The following is a 22,553-nucleotide window of genomic DNA, read 5'->3' on the forward strand; positions in this document are numbered from 1 at the left end:
GAACATGATGGTGTGAGTGATAGCTGAAGTCTTGTCTTGAAGTTATCGTACAGTGTTGAGTCCTGAAGTTCCCATACACAAAAGCCAAGGGTGCTAAACACTTTAGCACTAATATTGACCATACATAAGATAAAGCTTATGATAGAACGCTACGATGAGACATGCCAGTGAAACCGGTGTTGATGAGTGACATACTTTATGAGCGTCTAGCAACGCAACGTGTTCCTTCTTGCGAGGAGCTTCTACTAAAAGCGAAAAAGAAGATTAAGAAGTAAAGCACATAAAAAAAGATCTGCCCTCGTGCCACCAACACCAGACATATGAGGTGCGTGCGTACAGGTGTAAATCGATGCATGTCAAGCACGCATTCACTCAAGTGCTGTCTATCCGTCGGCGTACAGTTGTACGGAACACGGAATTTTGGAACTGCTGACTTTCCTGGCCCGGGCAGCGATACAGTGTTACGATTTATGAGCCCAACATCACCAGCAGCGCTGAAAGCAGCTGCAAGGTCGATAAAGCGTGCCTGGTGTAAGTGTCTTCCTTCGGAGTGCATGTTGTGCAGGTGTGGTGAAAAGTTGACATTCAGCAGTGCTCCTTTCGCTTGGAAGGATTTCTTTTTCGAGATCGAATTGAAATCTTAAATTTCGCGCAGTCATTAAATCCTATACCGTTTCTTTTGTGTTTCTTTTTTCCATGTCCATGTTGTGAAGTTAGAAAAATTAGTGCTTATAGGTGAAGTTCTTTAAATAAACAAACAAATCTTATAACCAACAATAAATAAGAGTTCAATTGTTACATTCAATGTAACAAATAGGATTTTATCCAATTGATACATTCGTGAAACGGTTACCCAGCGCAAAGGTGTAGCTGCAGCATGGCTAAACTGAAAATAGTCGGTGGACGGCCCATCACAATGGATGAAGCGATCGTAAGTTCACGACACAAATGTATTCCAGCAGTGAAAAGACATTCTATAAAACATTTGCATGAAAATCTAGTTTCTTTATACAGTTTCTTGTGATCTCATTTCAACATAAGATAAAAAGAAAAATAATCCTTTTATATAGCTTAATCGTTCCAAGCAAAATAATTAAACTAACCATATTCAAATTTAGAAGGTCAATCGTACAATTGTTTTAGTTTTATAGGCCAATGTACATACATTTGTAAAAGACAAGAACTGTTTTTTGCCAAATGTCTCTAGCAAGACAAAAATCGAATAGGAATAAATTTTAACATTTTATTAAACGACGTAATGTCTAAAATTCCAAATTGCAACAAATTCTTATTCTACGACGATGACCTCAATATCTTTGCACCAGTTTATGGCCTCTCGGATTGCCAAAAACTTCACAACAGTTTCTGTCGATACAACTACTTACATATATTTTTTTTATTTAAAGAGCTTCATACACTAGGATTCTAGGATGCTAAATGCTTTAAGGACGCAGTGATCATTCATTATATTCTGAAATTGTTCTTCTTCTCCTTCTGCTGTTAATATCCACACCTCCAAGGCCATTGACTCGGCCGTGACTGGCTTACTTAACAAGATTTTACACGTAGTTGGATAGTCAGTGCTGAGTCCAGCAGGCGGTACTGGTGTAATTCGCAGAGTTTCTGATTTGCTACCATTTTGGTAACCGTTTTGGCCTTTGTACAAATTTGTTTTTCGTTATAATGTTTTATTATTGTTGTTCAATATAATCTTAGAAAGTGTTTCTCAAGAGTTCCTATTTTCAAAACAGCGTCCAACAGCACGCTCTGTTAGGAATTTGATAATAAACTTTCTTCGTGTTAGTACTACTATTTGTCAGCAATGCAATCTAAAAAAATAAAAATAAAATCATTACAAATCAGTATTCAGAAGTTTTATACACTATGATGATATATTTATACAATTGTGTTTTCTTTATCGCTACTAGCATTAAGGTCCTAGTTTTTATGATAATTTTTAGCAATATTGGAGATATTTTCCCATAAACGGCCACAAAATGCAATTTTTCTGTATTTAATTTAGTCGTTTAATTGTTTATCCTGGGTTTCCTCGGAAAAAAACTATCATAGGCATAAAAAGGTTTTCACCGTGGGTCACCCTTTTACTACTCCTGTGCTTGTCTCATGCTCACTTGACTAAAAATCATCGATCTGTATGTTATTTTATACAATCGTGTGAGATCGTGCGTTTTACAAAATAAAACCAAACAATCTTTATTATAATTATTCAAACTGGTTAACCTAAGCTAGTCTCTCTACAGCTAAAGCTGTATCGAGAAACAAATGTACTGCTTTCATTCATGTACAATTTAATGCGCAGATGTATTTATTCTTGTTTTTGCTTGGTATCCAACCAGCGTTTAAAGAATTAGTTTTGCTGTTTGTTTTTAATACCCTTTAACATTTTAACCTTCCTAAAATGTATTTTTCTAGTCATGTGAAACGATATTTATCAAATTCACTTGTACTTTTGAAGGAATCGGAGCTATTGGTTTTTTTCACACCATTTTTTTACATTCAAAAATGTCGGCTCCTTGTCGTTTGGCCACACGATTACATTAGTCGAGAAAAAGAATTTCTGTAGGTATTTGTACATTTAAGTTAAACAGAGGATTTTTAGACGCATCACAAATAGTTAAAAGTTTCTGTTGAATTATACAAAAAAAAAACATGTTCAAGGCATAGCGAGGAATTGTGCATAAGCAACAAAATAAACACAAGATATTTACAAGTATTCAAAAACGTTTAAAACGTGAATTTTATACCTCTTTACAGCTAAATACCACACCAGTTATCTATTCTAGTTTTTGTTTTATTATAATAACAGGTGTTATTATAATAATTATAATATTATAGTTAGTATTCTAGTTACGTCAAGAAGAAGGTGTTCGTTTAGTTCTGTTAAGAACTGCACAATGTTGCTATTGATTTGGTGTTGATTACCTCCGGAAATAAAATGCACTTTCCCAATTATGAAAGCCTTTGGATTTATATCATTCAGCAACTATATCATCCTTCAAAAAGTCATATTACAAATTCGACAATACAGTCGTCGTACTAAAATGTAAATAAAATAAATAATTTACATATTAACATACTCCAGGGGTTAACATCCAACTGATATAATTTATTTATGCTTCAAATAAAAGATTATTGAGTACCAACTTCACTATTGATTTATTATTAGAATTGAAAAGTGTTTGGCACAACGTGGCCTAATTTACATACATAATTATGACATAATTTAGCACTGCCCTTTCACATAAAGTAAATTAATTTAAAGTACGAAACATTAATCGTATTGTATACACTTCAAAAATACGCAGCCGCTCAATTAATTGCTGTTTCCGGAGCTGTATAAATAAAGAGTCAGTAACGAAGATTTAAGATAAAATACTGAATTTAAAAAATACATTTCTGCCATAAAACATGAAAATTCAAAGTACAAAACCAAAACTCTTACATTTTAGAAACATGCATTATAGGTCTGCCGACTCAACGATTAAAACTTTGAGGATTAGGTTGTCCGGTGTCATTCTCATGACAAGTCTAGCCCACCGCATAGTTGCGCGATTAAGAAATTATCGTAGAATTGTATGGCCCCGTCCATACTGACGGAGCAATAAATCTTTCTGTGTCCATGTCTCAGAGAAGTTTACTTTAAATATTCTTCATATAAAGTCCCAGTATTATCCATCATGTCATGTGTTTTAAGTTACCATGATGGTTTTGGTTTTCCAACAAGATATTTTTAACCGATCTTTTGGTCCTTCCGATATAATCGAAGCCAGGCAATTCGTGCAGTGACTGGCATTAAAAAAAGACGAGAATTAAGCTCTGCCATCTTCGCCAAGCATTACTATCTGTTAAAGATTTATATCCAATGGTTCACTTTCCTTTACGGTATCCTCTTTCAAAGTTTTCAAAAGTATTTAACATTAAAAGCAAAAGCAAATTATAATGCCCGAAATCGTGATAGCATGACTGTGAACTAAAATTTCTTAATTTGTCTCATAAAGACCGCTGAATAGCTCATCATTTCCTTTAACTCAAATGAACCAAACCGTTTATCACCGCTTAACCCACTCTTATGTTCATATTCTTAATCTTTGTCTTTAATCTAAATTAGTAATTTTTACTTCATTACAGGAACTACGACAAACGGTATTCGGATCGGCAGCGAGTCCTCCTCGTGGTGAATGGACACGCACTGGATTTACATTCGGTCCTGCAAACCAAGTATGTAACGCCCCGTTTCCTTGCTCTACGTGATGTTCAACCCAATGTGATTTTCAACCGACAGGAATATCCGTACGGACTGCGTACTCCTCGCAACGCAACGAGAGGCATGCAATCCGTCCTGCAGGCACACATTATCAAACAGTTTATATTCGACAACAAGCCGCGTGACAAATCGGTCCCACTCGAGGAGCTGCTGAAACCAACCGAGGCAGAACAGGCCCTGTCCCTCTACACCGCCATGTCGGACATACTGTGGAACATTGGGGAAAAGACAAAAGCGATCGTAGCGTTACCGGGTGAGGCGTCCCACATACCGCATAGCCACGTTTACTTTCAGGACAATGTAACCGAGAAGCTGTACTTTTTCGAGTTCACCAAGCTGGACGATCTGCAGATATTTATGAAGCGATATTTACCCTACGTAAGTGTAAGCCTGGGTTCAAACCGAGAATTGGTAGCCGGTTGAATACAGCTGGTGAGCTCAAAGAAAATGTATGCAGAAGCTTAGCCGCATTCTATCCGTAGTTTACAGAAAATCCTGGCCCCGGAACGCTGCTCTATCTGTACAGTGCTGTATTAACGCGTGGCATGGAGAACATGCGCAACGATCTAGACGCACCGAAAGGAGCACACCTGATGGGACCGCACGAGGAAGGTTCCCTCAACGTCATTACACTGCTGCTAACAGGGCGTGCAACGCCGTACCTGCACAATGGCGTCGTGTACGTTGGTGATGAGGATCACTATGTAAGTGAGCGAATTTACACGCCACCAATAGTAAACCAATAGTAATAATACACTGCCTCCATCTTTCAGGCCGTACCACAATTTGGAATTTTGAGCCGTGGAGCAATCGGTCTGCTCGTTTGGGAGGGAGAAAACGAAGCGATGCGCTCTGCATCCCGTATGCCCGGTTCACGGCTCAAAACTCCGGCCACACCGGTTTGGGTTAGCTGCTGCTGTGGCCATTACGGAGTACTGTTCAACTCCAACCGGGAGCTGCTGCGCAACTATCACGCCGAAAAGCGATTCGAGCTGCATTACTACACTTGCGCCGGTTGTTACCTTTCGATGACCGTCGATAACCGCGGACAGGACGAGGGTGGCGGTGATACCGGTGACCAGGAAGGTGACCGCAAGCGGGACGACATGGTCTCTACGCCGCTGGAAAGACTTATACACACGAAATGGATGGACGCCAAGATCACGTACCATGGCGCTCTGCCGGCCTCGTTGAACTTCTAAAAGCTTTTAGCATGGTTATTTGTTGTGTGATGTTTCATCCAGTTAGATCACATTAATGAGGATTGTTAGCAGAGTATCCCGTTTTTTCCAATCACTAAGAATTTTCCTGAAGTAGAAATAATTTAAATTTTGTTTCTTTTTCAGTATATTCATTTCCCACTCTCTGTAAACTGCTACAGCGACGAATTTAATTCTGGATTCTGGAAGGAAACTGAACTTGCTTAACCAGTTATAAACAAGATACTTCAGTCAACCAGTATCTCCGATTTTTTGCCTCCACAAGCCATACTCACTTGCTGCTTATTGTTCTGAATAAATAGGGAATAAATTGTTCTGTGCTTAGTTTATTTGTATTGTCCAATTATGTCGAGGATTTCACTAGGCTTAATCTTAACCCCAAAACATTCACATTAATCATCCTCATAATTTCGTATTTCATCAACAGTTTTACAGACGCTTGTCATACCGGTTTCATGGGAAAGATAATGCTTTAAGTTTGGGCCGAGTTCTTTGTGAGGAAGCTTCATTACGGTTGCTGAACTGGAGGTAAAACTTATTCTTCATAGACTGATACCATTTTCTATAGTCTTGTACGTTAGTAAAGAAAACGATTAGAGTTATGTTAGTTACAACTTTATTTGTCTCTGGATCGTTGTGACCATTTCCAATAGTCGAACCTTATTTTCTTATCAATAACCATCGCAGTACATGTTTTTGGCCCTAGTCAGAGTTTTTTTTTTAATTTTCTTCTAATCCCTTGCCAGACTTTGCCAGACTATACACTCAATTCTTCTAAAGTGGCGCAGTTGTATGGGGATTGGATATTTTCCTCTGGATCCCTTTCCGCTCAACAGCTAATCTAGCCAAAACTCTGATATATGAAGTTTTAGAGTTACTTATATTTTTATTAAATTCCTAATGGAATTTAAGGCAATGGCAACAGATGTAATTTTGTATCGATTAACTCTTTATTTTCTTTATTTTCTTGTAATTTATACCAAGTTGTTTTAATTTCTTCACGGACGGCCGTGCCGTATTGCAAATAACAATTGCGTATACCAATGTTTTTTTTACAAGTAATCACTATAAGAAACGAACAAACTGGTATGCTGAAACATTTTAGAAAACAATGTTTTCGTGCGTAGATTTTACGACCGGCTATAGGAAGTGGTATCAGAGAATAGCATACATAATCTTAATATGTTTGAACTACCTTGGATGTTGAACTTGTACGTTGGAAAAGTCATAGATACACTACAGGTTTTAGACTTAGTGCGTCATAAATCTTCTTATTGTTTTCTTTTATTTTATTTTTAAATCCTATTCCTGCCCACAGCATGAACATCATTACGGTGTGTTTCTGGACACACTTCTGTATTGTTGTCCGATATTTTTAAATAATTTGGAACTGTAGTTTTTTTTTACTTTTACTCGCGGTCTACCTTCCACTTAACACTAAAGGTAATTTTACGCTTAGAATAAGTAGAATCAGACTTTCATGGCTAGTTTTTTAATACACAGCCTATGTAATGGTATGGACAATAATTACCACATTATACGCTGTGGGTTAGAATAGTTTTTCCATACTATTTCCTTGTGAAAGAAGAGCGCAAATGTTACTACATTGATGGCAATGTTGAGGAGCAATTCTACCACCAGAGCGCCTCTTGAAGTCCCTCCTTTGCGCAATAACCGCAGCACAAGAAATGGTAAAATAAAATACCTAACTTCAATCAGCTGCTGTAGAGCTATCGATGCCAATATGGCCAATGTGCACATTAATTTGTATCCAAACGATTGATACTGCATGCTTGCCTTCCACAGCAGCAATCCAGCGATCATGTACACCGGCAATGGGAGGTATCGTGCGAACCACCAGCGGCCAAAGAAACGATTCCAAAGATAGAACGTGTAATGTCTATTATCGGCCAATAGGTACGGATGCACGATTGTGTTGTAGTGTACTATGGCGCCCAAAATTGCACAAACGATAAGTCCAACGTACCATTTACGTAATACCGTTCTCAGGATTGTTCTCATTGTCGGAAGTACCAAAGAAGCGCTGAATGACGCGAAAAACACAGCAAAGTAAAGCAACTGAAATTAGACAAGTATGTTAAAAATATTATATCTTTTCTCATTTCGGTGCGCTTTTGCATTTTCTTACCTGAGGAAAATGTACGGCAGCTTCGTGTGCCGATTTATCGCCTATCACTATAGAACCATTAAATATCAGAAAAACGACAAAACCAACCATTACGATAGCGTACGCCCAGAAACGATCGATTATATCCGCCACAACTGCAAACACTCGCTTTGGTGAGAGTAGTGTTTCTTGTAACTTTCCACGAGCTACCAGCATATCGATCGCTCGCGAGCCGCATACAAATCCAACCCACACGATGTTGGTTTGTCGCATCAGCACCGCACAGAAGCCCCATAATGCGGCCCAATTGTGCCGTCGTCGCTCGCTGGCTAGCAGCAACAGTAGCACCGCCGTCACGGAAATCACATCCGTGTAGTAAAGATGGGAAAAGAAATACAACGGCGGGAGCAACAACAGTGAAGCCGTTTCCAGTATCAGCGTTGTGGTGGATCCTTTCTGATTTAGAAAGCTTTGTCTTAATTTGAATATAAGCACCGCATTAACAATTGCCGCAATGAGGGACGTTAGCCGCAGGTTATACACCGAACAGGCATCGAGCGGTCGTAGCACAAGTGCGGACACCAGATAAAGCCCAGGGAATGTTGTAATTTTTGGATCCCACTAAAAAAGGACAAAGGGAATTACCATTGAGATTGTAACGAAAAGAAATCATTCGCCTCCGACTTACCACTTGAAACCGGCCATGACAATAGTGATCTCCTTGGCGCAGATGAAACTCCTCATCGATTACCAGCTGTGTCGTTTCGTACACTTTGTTAAACACCACGAATGAAATTGTTGAATAGCCAAGCAGGCATACTAATGGAACTAACTTTTTGATCATCGTTTGATCTCATGAATCCTTACTGCATTTTTAGTACGATGAAAACACTGCTGGTGTTGTTGAAACGTGGAGATTGTTTACAACTTGACAACAACTTAGCGTTGAAGATTGACAGCTTATAAACAACGCACTTCAAATGCCAGTGATTTCTTTTTTTGCAAAATACGTCCCAGCTATATCTATTGATAACCTTATTGGAATGATTTCAATTCAAAAACAAATTGGTCCTTTTCTTATGCTTTGATATCTAATAGTGCGTAATAATTACAAAACTTATCTCAAAAATGTACTGCATTAACGTAGTCAATTAAAAACACCATAAAGAAAACCCTGCATTCACAAATGTCAAACATCAAAAACAGCTGATTTCAGCACGCCGGAACAATCCGTGAAATATTTCATTCAACCAGATATTTGAACTTGCCGTTTTTTTGTTCTTGCATATTCTAACAACTTTTTCGCGACACAATTTTACAGCAAAAAAAACGTTCAGTTTCCTTCCAACGAAATCCTCCAATTGTTGTTTTATATCATTATTTAATTAAAGAAACATCACACTACCAATAACACATTCTTCTTTTAGCGATTCAATCACTTTTACTTGTCCGCAAATGATCTTCCGATCGTCGAAAGCAGGTTGCAGCCAGCGAATGTGTAGAAATGCAGCAGTTCACTGCGCACGTGGAACGAATCCAATGTACAGCCCGTCCCTTGGCTTCAGCGTCAACTGCATTGTTAGCTTTGGTTCCGGACCAGCTGAAGTTAGCTTAAAGTTACGAATAACCTTCGACACAGTACTTTTCAGCTCTAACATTGCAAATTTTTGGCCTTTAAAAATAAAATGAATTGATGCATTACCTGCTTCATGACATACACTCCCGCCCGATGTTACTTACCTATACAATTACGAGGACCTGCACTGAACGGTACGTAAGCGTACGGGCTCGACTGTTCCATCGTTCGATCTGGTGCAAACCGTTCAGGATCGAAGCGTTCCGGGTCGGGAAACAAGGTAGGATCTCGGTGCATGTGCATAATACCGATGTTAAAATTAGATCCTTCCGGAACTGTTTTTCCTTCTAAAGATTTTAATACAAAATTATTCTCATTCTAGTTCCCAAACTGCATCTTCTATTAATGCACTTACCAAACTCAACGTTCTCGGTGAAACGACGTGCAATGATCGGTACCGGTGGGTACAGTCGCAGGGATTCTTTGATCACCATCTCCAGATACTTCATCTCCTGCAGATTTCGATGGCTAAGCGGTGTGTGCGGATCGTTGCCCACTATATCTACAACTTCTTGGTACACTTTTTCCTGTACAACCGGATGACGGGCAAGCAGCAGCAGGGTGAACGAGATAGCGATCGTTGTCGTATCGTGACCCTCAAACATGAAAGTATCCACTTCTTCCTGAATTTCTCTATCCGTTAGCGGACGTCCATCAATCGTAGCTTGCAGCAGTACATCCAAAAATGCCATCCGTCGTTTCGTGCCTATATCCGCCGGATCATCATCATCAACCCCAACACCACCCTGCTCCATCAGTTCCCGCCGTCGGGATTGGATGATCTTCGTGGTGAACTCGTGCAACACCTTAATGATCCGATCCTGTCGCCGCTTGTCGGCGGATATATTAAACAGAAAGTCGACTCGCTGCCACACCTTCACGAATCGTCCCGTCAGCACCAGACTCAGCTCCGTAATGGCTTTAACGTACGCCGAATCGGCATCAGTTTGTGCATTGATCGAGGTACCCATGGCCGTTTCACAGATAATGTCCAGCGCAGCCAGTGTCACGTACGGGTAAATGTTGACCAGTGTTCCATTCGCTTCCTGCCTCATCCGTTCGGCCATGATGCTGCTCTGCTTGTGGAACACCTCAATAAACTGATCCAGAATCTTGAAGTGAAAAGCTGGTGTAAGGATCTTGCGCTTGTTGAACCATTTCTGGCCCGTACTCAGCAATAACCCATCGCCAAGCCAGGGGATGAGGAATTTGTACAGTTCGCTCTTTCGTATCAGCTTCTGGCTGTTCAGTACAGTTTCGTTGTACTTGACGTTGGTGCAGAACAGTGCCAACCGGTTTCCGATCCAGACGCGAAACAGGTTGCCATACTTATTTCGTAAGTCTGAGACGAAATCGATTATGTCTGGGAAAAGGGGAAAAAAGCAAAAGTCAAGTACACCATTCGCTGCGAGTATCAACCCATTATTCTCCGAAAAACTTGTTAACCAAACCCAAACATATTTTTTGTAATAAATCTAACCACTGTTACAACACTATACACTGAAGCCTGATGGAGCATCAACACATACCATAGGGTACACAATAGAACTTGTTAATGTTAATGTTAATTATGAAGCTATTCAAGAAGATCAAACCTCGCCCTATCCAACATGTTTGCTCCCTACTGTGTGAATCATCACCGTCATTCTACCTTGCAATACCTTCGGGCTTTAGATTAATGTAGATGTAGAAGCAGCCCACTATCGGCAGCGGCAACGGTCCCGGAATGTTTTTGCCATACTTGATATTTTGACGCACCAGCAAATAATTGATCGTGAGGATCACCACCAGCAGGGCAAGCAAAATCTGTACCACCATCACCACCAAAGAGAAGAGAATCTGAACAAGCGCGTCCGCAACAACGGTGATGCCGGGAATGACTAAAGAAAAAATAGCAAATCGGAAAGCATCCCCCACCAATATTTACTATAATTGTACATCATCACACATGTGTGTGTGCGTGAACTAGGAGGGTTTGTTTTGTGCGCCACGTTTGAGAGATAAGCGAGCCTTCGCCACCATGTGCTTGTAATCAAGCATGCGTATATACAACGACCGATACGCTCGTATCGACGATTCGCACTAGCAAAGATGTGGTACAGCTTGCGATTGATCTCATCACGAGCGGCAAGCTGGTCGAACGCGCGTTAGTACTTATCGGTACAGTAAACATGGGAACAACACATTAAACCGGTGCAAAACAACACGACACCGTCAAAGTGCACGCGGTGGAGTCAATTGTACGGGTTCAAAAAGGCTTACTAGTGATTAGGGTAACCCTCCGCCCAGAAACGTTGGATAGATTATTGTTCTGCCTTTAAGTTCTGCCTATAAAGAGATTAACGGTCAGAGTGCACAGATTGCACACGCCTGTTAATTCCGCACAGTCATTAAGTACGGATACCTGCTAAATTATAAATATTTCTGATCATGTTCAAGTTGTTGGACCAGTTGACCATTTGATGATTAATAAAAATAATTCAATAAAAATATATTCAAAAGCTCTCATTTTCCTTGCTTTAGCCCCAATAACTAAATAAAACATTTACCATATGGATTTTTCCCCGCATACATCAACACATTTCCCAGCACGGGAACCGGCTTGGGTCCAGCGATGCGGATCGATTTTTTGAACGTGAAATCGTGAAAAATATACCGCAGTAAAACTAGCACTATAAAGGATAAAATAAACTGCACAAACATTTTGCCAACCAGAAACGCATTTGCTAATAACTATTTAATTGTTAACTAACAACACTACACTTTCCTATCGAATGTATTCACACTCACTAATCACCATTGCAGAGTGTCGTTGCACCTTATAACACCTACAGGTCAATCCGGCTTGTTATCAAACAGTTTTTTTCAGTTGATTAGATAATATATGAATGTATTCTGATAAAGGAATAGTATCAGATAAGAGACCTACCATTTTCCAATGTTTAAAATCTTCCTAATCTTCGGTTATAAATAAACGGTCGCTTATCACGACAATTTAAAATTGCACAAAATACTCCAGTATAGTGTATGAAAACGAGTTCAACAGCAACAAAAGTTCTCATATCGCATAACTGATGGCTCAAGGCCTAAAGAGGCCCTTGACGGTAAAGTTAGATAAGGCCTAGCAGAGATGTATCTCGTTTAAACATTATTGGACATAGTGCATAGGAAATCATTGAGGCTCATTCGTACACGAAGCTCATGAGGGATGGCCTTTTCTTCCAGCTGTCCAATACAATTCTAGTGGCTAACTTTGATGACAGTACAGAAAAAAATTCATACAAAAAGTGCTGAATTCAGGTTGAAAGGCTCGACAGTCAACCGTCACTAGAAGGGAACGACCCGGGTGGGATTTGAACCCTGGTCACTGTCGCTTATAGCACCGAGGCTCCCCTCTCTTTGATCACAGTTTCCAAACAATCCCTGTTTCAGAGCGTATCTGCAAACATTGGTCAAATTATTTACATTGTACGTCGATAGCTGCATCAGTTTTTACATGACAGGATTAGGCGTCCTACCTCAGGGGGCCCCCCTCCAGACACCGTCCACCGATCAGGCATGACTTCCGAGCTACAAGGATAAAGAGCTAAAGACATAAAGAACTTCAAGGTGCTTCACAAGTTTTCAAGCTACATACAAAATAAATCGATTCATAGATTACTGCACACGAAATTACTAGCTTTTGGAGATTTTCGGTTAACCCAAAAAAAAGCAAGAAATGTTTTCTTGCCTTCAATACTGTTTGCTTCGGAAGCATATAACGTAAGTACCGCAACTAATCCTTTCGCTCTCATGCTCCAATGCCACAAAAATTAGGAAGAAATAGCTTCCTGTATTTTATTTTCTAACCCACATTTCAAACATAGTTCAAACCACAATTTTAAAACCTCTTTTAACGACTTTCATTAATACTCTCATCTATAATTCAATGTTCTGTACATCGTTTCTAGCTTTCACCCAAACTAATAAACTCTTGGCTTCAGTCGTACGTAAATACCCTTTTCGGGGCGCAAGATAAGCTCCGCAATAAAGGTTTCATCATACTTTCCAACCGGTGGCAAAAGCTCATAGTGTCGCAACACTTTGCTTGTAAGGCTCTTAATCTCTGCCACGGCAAACTTTTGTCCAATACAATTTCTTGGTCCAGCGCTGAACGGCACATACTGGTAAGGGTTCGTTTTTTCAGCGGAAGTTTCCACGTTGAATCGCTCCGGATCAAACTTTTCCGGGTTCGGGAAGAATTCGGGATTACGACCAAGGAAAAACGGAAGAATGATTGTATTCGAACCCGCAGGAAACACTTTTCCGTCTAAAAGATAAACCAAACAAATTAGAGGAAGGTGCTACAGATTGACAAAAATTAAATATACTCACTTATTTCCGCATCTTCCATCATTTTACGGCCAAACATCGGTACCGAAGGGTACAGCCGAAGCGTTTCCTTGATCACCAGATCCAAGTAATGCATATCGTTCAGCATCGCTATCGTAACGGGACGCGTGCGATCATCTCCTACGACATTTCGTACCTCGTCGAACACTTTCTGCTGGATTTCGGGATGCTTGGCCAGATTCTGCAGCAGAAAGCTGATGGCGGAAGTTGTGGTGTCGTGCCCTTCGAACATGAACGTGTCCACTTCCTCGCGTATCTCAAGATCCGTCAACGGCTGCCCATCGATCTTCGACTGCAGCAACATGTCCAGGAACGCCATCTTCTTCTTAATGCCTAGGTCATTCTCGTTTATGTCAACAGTGTTAGTGTTCCCACTCTGCAGCTCCTTCCTACGGCTTTTGATAACGCTATCTGTATATCCATGTAACACCTTCAGTGCTTCCAGCTGCTTGCGCCGGTTCGACGAAAAGAAGTAGAAAAATTCGTAGCGAATAAGAAAGTTGAACAATCGAATCTGTACCAGATTTGTTATACTGCAAGAGAAATGGTTTTATCATATTTGCATTAGTTGATACTCCGATCGTGGAAAAACGGCGTTACTTACTCCTTTACTGCCTGCACATACTCCGATTCAGTGTTCAGCTGAGCATTGACCTTTGTGCCCATTGCGGTTTCTATACGAGTTAGCAAGTAAACAAATAAACAATCAAGCCAAGTGCCATGCCTGAATTAATATTCGAACCGAAACCTACCGCAGATAACATCCAACGCACACAGTGTCACCGGACGAAAGATGTCAAACGTATCGCCCGACTTAGCATGTGCTCCCAGGACCTGCACAAACGTGTTACTCTGCTGGTCAAATATTTCCACAAATTGTTCCAGAATTTTGAAATGAAACGTTGGAGTGATGACCTTCCGGTGTGTGTGCCACTTGCGTCCGGTACTGGTCAACAACCCTTCACCCAACCACGGACGAATGAAGTCGTACTCGATGGATTTATCAATGTACTTGTTGCTGCTTAAAAGTACCTGCAAATGGGACATTAGCATCAACTTCTTCGATCGACGAATCGTCGTAATCGTCCGAACAATCTTACCTCAATATCTTTCGGTTCGGTAATAACGATCAGCATCTGCGTTCCCAGCCATATACGAAAACATTTGCCATATTGTTGAATAAGCCGTCCTACAGTCTGTAGAAATTCTGTAAAAAAAAAATCTTTTTATAATCACTGGGCAAACTTTGGTCGGTCCTAATCCTTTCACCTCACACCAGTTCCCACACGAATCAATCCCACTCGGTGCTTCAGATAAGATACCGTAGGGTGAAATGTTATCAACGACTCACACGACTCACCTGCGGGTGTTTTGCCAGCAAACAGCAACCCATTACCGATCAGTGGATAAGCACGGGGACCTCCAAGTTTCCCACTGTGCTTAAGGATTTTACTAAACCTTTCCACGTACACGTACAGTGCCACAGAAATGGCCAGCACGATAAACGTTAACGTTGCCAGGAACATGGCGGAACGGTACTTTACGGAGGTCCTAATTTACTGAGACGAAGTTGGTGACTGACGATCTTTTAAGCCACAAATTCTATGCCAGGTTTCTAACGTCGTTTCTTATCAGAGGACGCTCAAAGATTAGACAAACACGAACAGAGAACCCGGACTAGAGGATTTTTTACAAACGCAATTCGGTAGCTTTCTGAGATCCCCGCTGAGTGTCTCATGACCTCACTTAAAGCACTGTACACTCATGGTAATAATGGACAACCTAACGCCCATGTATAGGAAATATTCTTTATTTAGCTTTCAACGGGACAACAAACAACAAACCCCTCTTTTTTATCTTCACACAGCTTCATATCACACTACAATTATCAAAAATCGTTTTTTTGTTATTGTTTTAATAAATATGGCCATTAAAAACACATCACCACCTCTATCACCATCCTGCCAGTCTTAATAATCTCTTGGCTTCAGGCAAACGAACACACCATGCTCCGGCCGTAATATTAGTTCCGCAATGAACGATTCGTCCTGCTTTTCGGTCGACGGTAGAATTTCGTAATGACGCAGCACTTTGCTCACCAGGCTCTTCAATTCCGCCACTGCAAACTTCTGCCCGATGCAGTTCCGTGGCCCAGCACTGAACGGGATGTACTGGTAGGGGTTAGCCTTTTCCGCTGACCGTTCCACATTAAATCGCTCCGGATCGAATCGTTCCGGATCGGGGAAGTAGCGCGCGTCACGTCCAAGGAAGAACGGCATAATAATCAAGTTTGCTCCGGCTGGTAGGATCTTACCGTCTGCAAGCAAAGAGTATCGTAAGCCTTAATTTGATCACTTATCTTACTCATCTGCTCATCTTACTGATTTCGGTTGTTTGTAGCATTTTCCTTCCAATCATTGGTACCGAAGGATACAAACGAAGCGTTTCCTTGATCACCAAATCCAGATAGCTCATGTCATTCAGCATTGCCATCGTAACGGGACGCGTACGATCGTCTCCCACCACGTTCCGTACCTCCTCAAACACTTTCTGCTGTACGTCGGGATTTTTCGCCAAACTAAGCAACAGAAAGCTGATGGCGGATGTCGTCGTATCGTGTCCCTCGAACATGAACGTATCCACTTCCTCGCGTATTTCGAGATCCGTCAGAGGACGTCCATCGACCGTCGATTGAAGCAACATGTCGAGAAAAGCCATACGCTTCTTGATGCCAAGATCATGATCGCTTGTGTCTTCCATTGCGCCGTTGGATGCGTTCGCTTCAAGCTGCTGACGCCGTCCTTTGATCACACTGTCCGTGTAGCTGTGCAGAACCTTTAGCACCTTCTTTTGCTTGCGACTGTTTGCGGACAGGCGGAAGAAAAAATCGTACCGTATCAGAAAGTCGTAAAATCTCAGCTGTATGAGATTTGTGATCCTATAGTGCGTTAGTAGGAAAAAGATATGAAAAAATTAGTATAACTTATGGATACTAAAGATGTTGTACGCCATACTCTTTCACTGCTAGCACATAGTCTGACGTGGAATTGAGCTGTGCGTTCACTTTCGTTCCCATGGCTGACTCTGTGGGGTAATCGGGAAAGCAAACAAGAAGTTTATCTGCAGCATTAAAAGCAATTATTAATTTATACTTACCACAAATTACATCCAACGCGCACAGTGTCACCTGTGGGAAAATGTCGAAAGACTTTCCCGATTCGGCAAATGGTTGCAGCATCTTGATGAAGATTGTACTCTGATGATCGAATATCTCCACAAACTGTTCCAAAATCTTGAAGTGAAACGTTGGAGTGATCACCTTTCGGTGCGTGTGCCATTTACGTCCACGACTTGTAAGCAATCCCTCTCCCAGCCATGGCCGGATGAAGTCGTACTCAGTGGATTTGTCGATAAACTTGGGACTGCTCAACAACACCTGGTAATTAAGTTATTTTGATTTATTTAGTATTCAGAATAAGTTTATTATCGTTCAGACTGGTTAAAGATCGTTGATTGCTACTCAAAATAAAAACCCTTTGCTCTAAAAGATTGCAAAATCATCCTTATTCATCTTGAAAAGAGATCTTACACCAGTAAACTGGTTCTGTTTTTAACTGTTTTTTAAATTCACTCTAAAAGACACTTTTTATTGCTGAAGATTAAGCTCCACAATCGCATTAAATCATCACCATCGTTTACTAAACTTTACTTGCGCCATCGACACAAACAAAAACACAACCTCACCACGAAACACATCGTCACATCATTCGCTGCAATTAATTATCTTCCACCCGTCTGTACACTAGTCTGTCTGCAACTCTAACCAGTTCGACAAGGTGGCTCAGGCAGTGTGATCGCCGTTCGACCGTGGCAATGAGTTTCAGATTCACGGACAGCAGTATGCACTTGCACTAGTGATACTTACACACCTCGCGTGAGGGTAAAATGATCCAAACGTTGCACAATGGTCCATTTATACCGCACCGACTAGTTCACACTTGAACATGCTTTTTTGAGCCCCTAAAGACACAGATATTCCCCTTGGCAAACATACCTCGATATCCTTTGGATCGAGCACTACGATCGCCAACTGGGTACCGAGCCAAACGCGAAAACAGTCACCATACTGCTTCAGCAGTACACCGATGATCCGCAGAAATTCTGCAAATACACAACAACGATTGCACCGAATAATGATTCAGATTCGCAGATCCACGAGCATACACATTACACTTGAGGCTTTCTCTTACCCGCGGGAGATTTGTTCAGAAACAGTAGCCCGTTGCCGATGATCGGATACGCTGGTGGGCCTCCCAATTTCCCGGTGTGCTTTAGCATCTCACCAAACCGTTGGTAGAGATACGCCGCACCCAGTACGCCTAGTGCCAGCAGTGCTACGACCGTGGAGAAGACCATTGCTAAGGCTCACAAGTTCTAGCCACCAGTTGTTGCGTCGGCTTCTAATCAATCACTGAGCAGCTCCCGACATCCGTCGACCGTTGCCATTTATTACTAGCCGTTTGCCCACATTAGAACCATCGTGCACCGCGTGCCATGCAGCGTGCGCAGTGTGGCTGAACTTGACATCTTGGCGCGGCAAGCAACCTACCCATACCATTACCGGCTGCCTAGACGTGTGAGTACTTTGTGCAACGGAAGGTCTACTAGTTTGCTGGCACTAGTAGTAGGAAGCTGCTGACGGTACTAATTCTAGGCCCCGGTCGGTGTGTGGAACGTACAAGTTCATGTGCGCGCTAAAGGCCATTTCAACACACAGCTAATTTCCGATATTCAAAGCTGCAAGTATGTTCGTTGTTCTCTGAAATGAACCACTATTCTGCAACTTGATGCTGCGTAATACTAGCTTAATATAATTTTCATGATACTTACAAACATGTTTACTGCACAGACGTATGTTACGTAGACTAGACGTAAACTAGAATAATCGATTTGCCCATGAATGAGAGAATCGTTTGTTTTATTTTCTGGTTTGTATAACATCCCGCGAACTCTCCTCTGCTTATCACTGTTGCAAACTTTCAAGCGCACACTAGTAATAGCAAATGCCCTTAGCCCACTTTTGATAAAGTGATAACCTAAAAAGAATCCTCCCCCTAATGGATGGATGATCTAGAAACTCAGAGACAAGCAAGATCATGATCAGTTCAATCAATCAATAGAAATCAAAGTTCGTAAAATTGTTGTATTATTTTGTTGAATTTATTTCATGCTTCAACTATACATTTTAACTTCATTTTTATGCACTTAATTACAATCGAGCCATTTAACATTCATAAAGTTATTTGTTCTTCTATAAGTACATTACCTTCCCGTTTATTCCCATTCACCTGTGACAGCCCCCCCCCCCCCCTACCCACCCCGAATCAGCCCCTCACTCACAACCCCCAACAGCCCTTCAATATACACGAGGCTTAACACGTATCGGGACACCACGTTCCGGACGCAAGATAAGCTCCGCAATAAACGTCTCCTCAAATGGTTCTTCCGCTGGTAGTATCTCAAAGTTTCGCAACACTTTGCTCACCAGGCTCTTCAATTCCGCCACTGCAAACTTCTGTCCGATGCAGTTTCGTGGCCCAGCACTGAACGGTACATACTGATAGGGGTTTGTCTTTTCGGCCGACGTTTCCACGTTGAACCGCTCCGGATCAAACTTTTCCGGGTTCGGGAAGTAATCGGCATCACGGCCAAGGAAGAAGGGAAACATTATCACATTGCTGCCTGCTGGGAATATTTTACCATCTGAAATTATGTAAATATTTCAGAATTATTATGTATGTTAAGAAATGTACGGCAGTACGAGGCATAGGTTCTTACTGATTTCGGTGTTCTGCATCATTTTCCTTCCAAACATCGGTACCGAAGGGTACAGCCGAAGCGTTTCCTTGATCACCAAATCCAGATAGTGCATATCGTTCAGCATCGTCATCGTAACGGGTTGCTTGCGATCGTCTCCCACCACGTTCCGTACCTCGTTGAACGCTTTCTGCTGTACGTCGGAATTTTTTGCCAAACTAAGCAACAAAAAGCTGATTGCGGATGTCGTCGTATCGTGTCCTTCGAACATGAACGTGTCCACTTCCTCGCGTATCTCAAGATCGGTCAGCGGACGTCCATCGATCGTCGCTTGTAGCAACATGTCCAAAAATGCCATACGCTTCTTTAACCCTATCGAATCCTCATCGTGCACACCGTTTGCGTGATCGCCTGTCTTGTTGGTGGCTAGCGTTTCGTTCAGTTCCTGACGTCTTGCTCGTATCACGCTATCGGTGTACCCGTGAAGGATGGCCAGTGCTTTTCGTTGCCTTCGCCGGTTGGCAGAAAGACGGAAGAAGAACTCGTACCTTATTACAAAGTCGTAGATGCGGAGCTGTATAAGGTTGGTAATCCTGCAAAAACAGCGATACCCATCAGTAATGGTCCCGTGAAGGCTTACATGTCCCACCACCGATTACTAACTCTTTAACCGCCTTCACGTACTGCGACTCGGAGTTGATTTGTGCATTCACTTTGGTTCCCATTGCCGATTCTATGGAGATGAAAGACAAAAGAGAAAACAAAATCTAAATTATGAACGATCGTATTCCAATACCGCAAAGATGTCTGACCACATATTACATCCAGAGCGCACAGTGTTACCAGCGGGAACACATCGAACGTTTCACCCGATTTGGCAAACAGTCGCAGTATATCGACGAATGTGTGGCCCTGCTGATCAAATATTTCGACAAACTGTTCCAGAATTTTAAAGTGAAACGTAGGGGTGATGATCTTTCGCCGCGTTTGCCACTTTCGGCCGCGGCTTACCAACAATCCTTCGCCTAGCCATGGGCGGATAAATTCATACTCGCTGGATTTATCGATGTACTTGGGACTGCTCAGGAGGACCTACAAGGAAAAGGGGTTTCATCAGTGGAAACCGTTTGTATGAGGATCGTGTATTCTAAAGCCCTATTCGTTCACACTACAAACATCTCCCATTGTAGGAATAATCGCTCACAGTTATTTATAGTTCACCAAAAAATTCTCACCCATTTTCCCGGCACCGGCGAAGTGAGATCCAATTAAAATTATGATAATTTCAATAACATTGCCAATGTTTGCCGTCCTTATCAACCACAATGGATCTCATATGATACTGCCAACAAGTCGATTACATGCACGTTTGCTTTGCCTTTAACTAATGGCTGTGTTAATCGATAGTTCAACTACTCCCGACGCAAACATTGCATAACACGAAACGGTTTCAAAATGAAACTATGACTTCTTTCTGCTGCATCTTACTGCTTGCAATGCAAATATTTTTTCGCATCATTTTCTAGCCCGCTACGTGATGTGAATCTGTACAAATTTTGCTCGACAAACTACAAATGGCACCGCAAGCGCATCGATAAAATACACTTTCGACTACGCGGCGTTCGTTTGAATTCGCAAACATAAGCACAACAAATCAAACAAACACACGTTGCACCCGATCGACCCTTCATTGGATCTTCATTTCATTCGTTTTGTTTATTTACTTCGCCCTTTTCCGATGGTGGTGACCCTTCCACGTTACCGCAACCGTTACTCGCTTACCTCAATGTCCTTGGGATCGGTTACGAGCACGATCAGCTGTGTACCGAGCCATACACGCAAACATTTGCCGTACTGTGCGATCAGCCGTCCAAGCAGTTGAAGGAACTCTGTAATTTATTAACTTTTGTTTCAAAAACTCACAAACACATAGTATGCACATCCACACACGCAACAGAAAGGTGCATTTTAACGCTACACTAACCGGCAGGAGTTTTGTTGATAAACAGTAGCCCATTGCCTACCAACGGGTACGCCACGGGTCCACCAAGTTTGCCGGCGTACCGTAGCGCACTGCCAAAGTTGGCTACCGTCCACCAAATCGCGATCGACACCAGCAAAGCCACACCACTCGCAACTATTGCCAGCATGCTGCCGCCTTTTTTAAGCTGTCCAACTCACTACGAAGCTTTTTCTGTTCCGCTTCCGAACTCGGTGGTGCAGAACACAGTCCACCACACACGACAGGCGCGACTCACCGAATGCGCGACGGAATGCGTCTCCATCGGGTGCCCAGCGTGACAAGAATCGGTCATCACGACGCTTCTCCCGTCTGTATGTATACGTGTGCTGTGCGCTGTAGCAATGAGATTCCCACAAAGGCCGAACACAACCGCAAAGTCACACAACGCCAAGTGCGACGATTAACCTGGCGATTGTACTAGATCGTCAGGTTGCTTTTTTGTCAGTGTGCTTACATTCGCGGATTTGATCATTAAGGTAGACGAGTTGACTATGCACACAAACACACACAAATTCTAAGGTACACCCTCACGGCGTTAAGGGTTGGTTTTAGGGGAGGGGGGGGGGGGGCGGGGTAAGGTTAACCACACACACGTGCGTTCTGCTTTTAAATGTAAAGTATGTTGAAACGACCATACCGGTTTTCTTCCACCGGCTGATTGTTCACAAGCGATAGTAATGAACGGGGAAAACGTTCTTATCATGAATCCGCATTCTTGTTGAATACATTATAGCAAAACCTGATCGCGACACATAATGTTATTCACATACGCACGAATAAGTTCTCCACTTTCATTGTTGTTCAAAGCCGCATCACCTAGGATTCACTTTTCAAACATGTCCGATTCAGAAAGAAAATTACTTCTTCTTCGTGGCTTAACGACCTCCAAGGTCATGGCCAGCCATCGAAATGGCTTACTAGACTGCCGATACCACGTAGTTGAATAGTCAGTCCTCACTACGGGGGAACGGTCCGGATGGGATTTGAACTCCGGTCCTGCCGTTTGAAGACTGGCGCCACTGTCGCGTATACCACCGTGCCGCCCCGGTGGA

The 22,553-nt window shown here is 42.0% G+C and overlaps 4 protein-coding genes across 4 annotated transcripts; 1 reads left to right on the forward strand and 3 right to left on the reverse strand.

The window, feature by feature from the left end:
• Positions 1-877: 877 nt before the first annotated feature.
• Positions 878-5,553, forward strand: LOC126567217 (inactive ubiquitin carboxyl-terminal hydrolase MINDY-4B). Its single transcript, XM_050223448.1, has 5 exons — positions 878-931; positions 4,150-4,239; positions 4,304-4,663; positions 4,768-4,989; positions 5,059-5,553. Exons 1-5 carry the CDS (start codon positions 878-880, stop codon positions 5,485-5,487), a joined length of 1,155 nt encoding a protein of 384 aa, XP_050079405.1. The 3' UTR covers positions 5,488-5,553.
• A 1,478-nt stretch (positions 5,554-7,031) lies between these two features.
• Positions 7,032-8,487, reverse strand: LOC126558060 (putative Dol-P-Glc:Glc(2)Man(9)GlcNAc(2)-PP-Dol alpha-1,2-glucosyltransferase). The gene is made up of 3 exons (XM_050213998.1): positions 8,322-8,487; positions 7,655-8,254; positions 7,032-7,584 (listed from the first exon to the last, which is right to left on the reverse strand). Exons 1-3 carry the CDS (start codon positions 8,475-8,477, stop codon positions 7,033-7,035), a joined length of 1,308 nt encoding a protein of 435 aa, XP_050069955.1. The 5' UTR covers positions 8,478-8,487; the 3' UTR covers position 7,032.
• A 616-nt stretch (positions 8,488-9,103) lies between these two features.
• Positions 9,104-15,187, reverse strand: LOC126567218 (uncharacterized). Its single transcript, XM_050223450.1, has 10 exons — positions 15,022-15,187; positions 14,762-14,868; positions 14,414-14,693; positions 14,266-14,335; positions 13,644-14,194; positions 13,241-13,578; positions 10,931-11,108; positions 9,625-10,632; positions 9,374-9,556; positions 9,104-9,305 (listed from the first exon to the last, which is right to left on the reverse strand). Exons 1-10 carry the CDS (start codon positions 15,185-15,187, stop codon positions 9,148-9,150), a joined length of 3,039 nt encoding a protein of 1,012 aa, XP_050079407.1. The 3' UTR covers positions 9,104-9,147.
• A 416-nt stretch (positions 15,188-15,603) lies between these two features.
• Positions 15,604-21,628, reverse strand: LOC126559721 (cytochrome P450 4d1-like). Its single transcript, XM_050215893.1, is given in 11 exon segments — positions 15,604-15,978; positions 16,043-16,599; positions 16,676-16,745; positions 16,818-17,097; positions 17,716-17,900; positions 19,125-19,424; positions 19,500-20,071; positions 20,142-20,211; positions 20,291-20,570; positions 21,261-21,367; positions 21,463-21,628. Coding segments are annotated over 11 exon segments (2,934 nt in total). The 3' UTR covers positions 15,604-15,631.
• Between the last annotated feature and the right edge of the window lie 925 nt (positions 21,629-22,553).

This window comes from Anopheles maculipalpis, chromosome 2RL (assembly GCF_943734695.1).
Source record: "Anopheles maculipalpis chromosome 2RL, idAnoMacuDA_375_x, whole genome shotgun sequence".
NCBI classification, from domain to species: domain Eukaryota; kingdom Metazoa; phylum Arthropoda; class Insecta; order Diptera; family Culicidae; genus Anopheles; species Anopheles maculipalpis.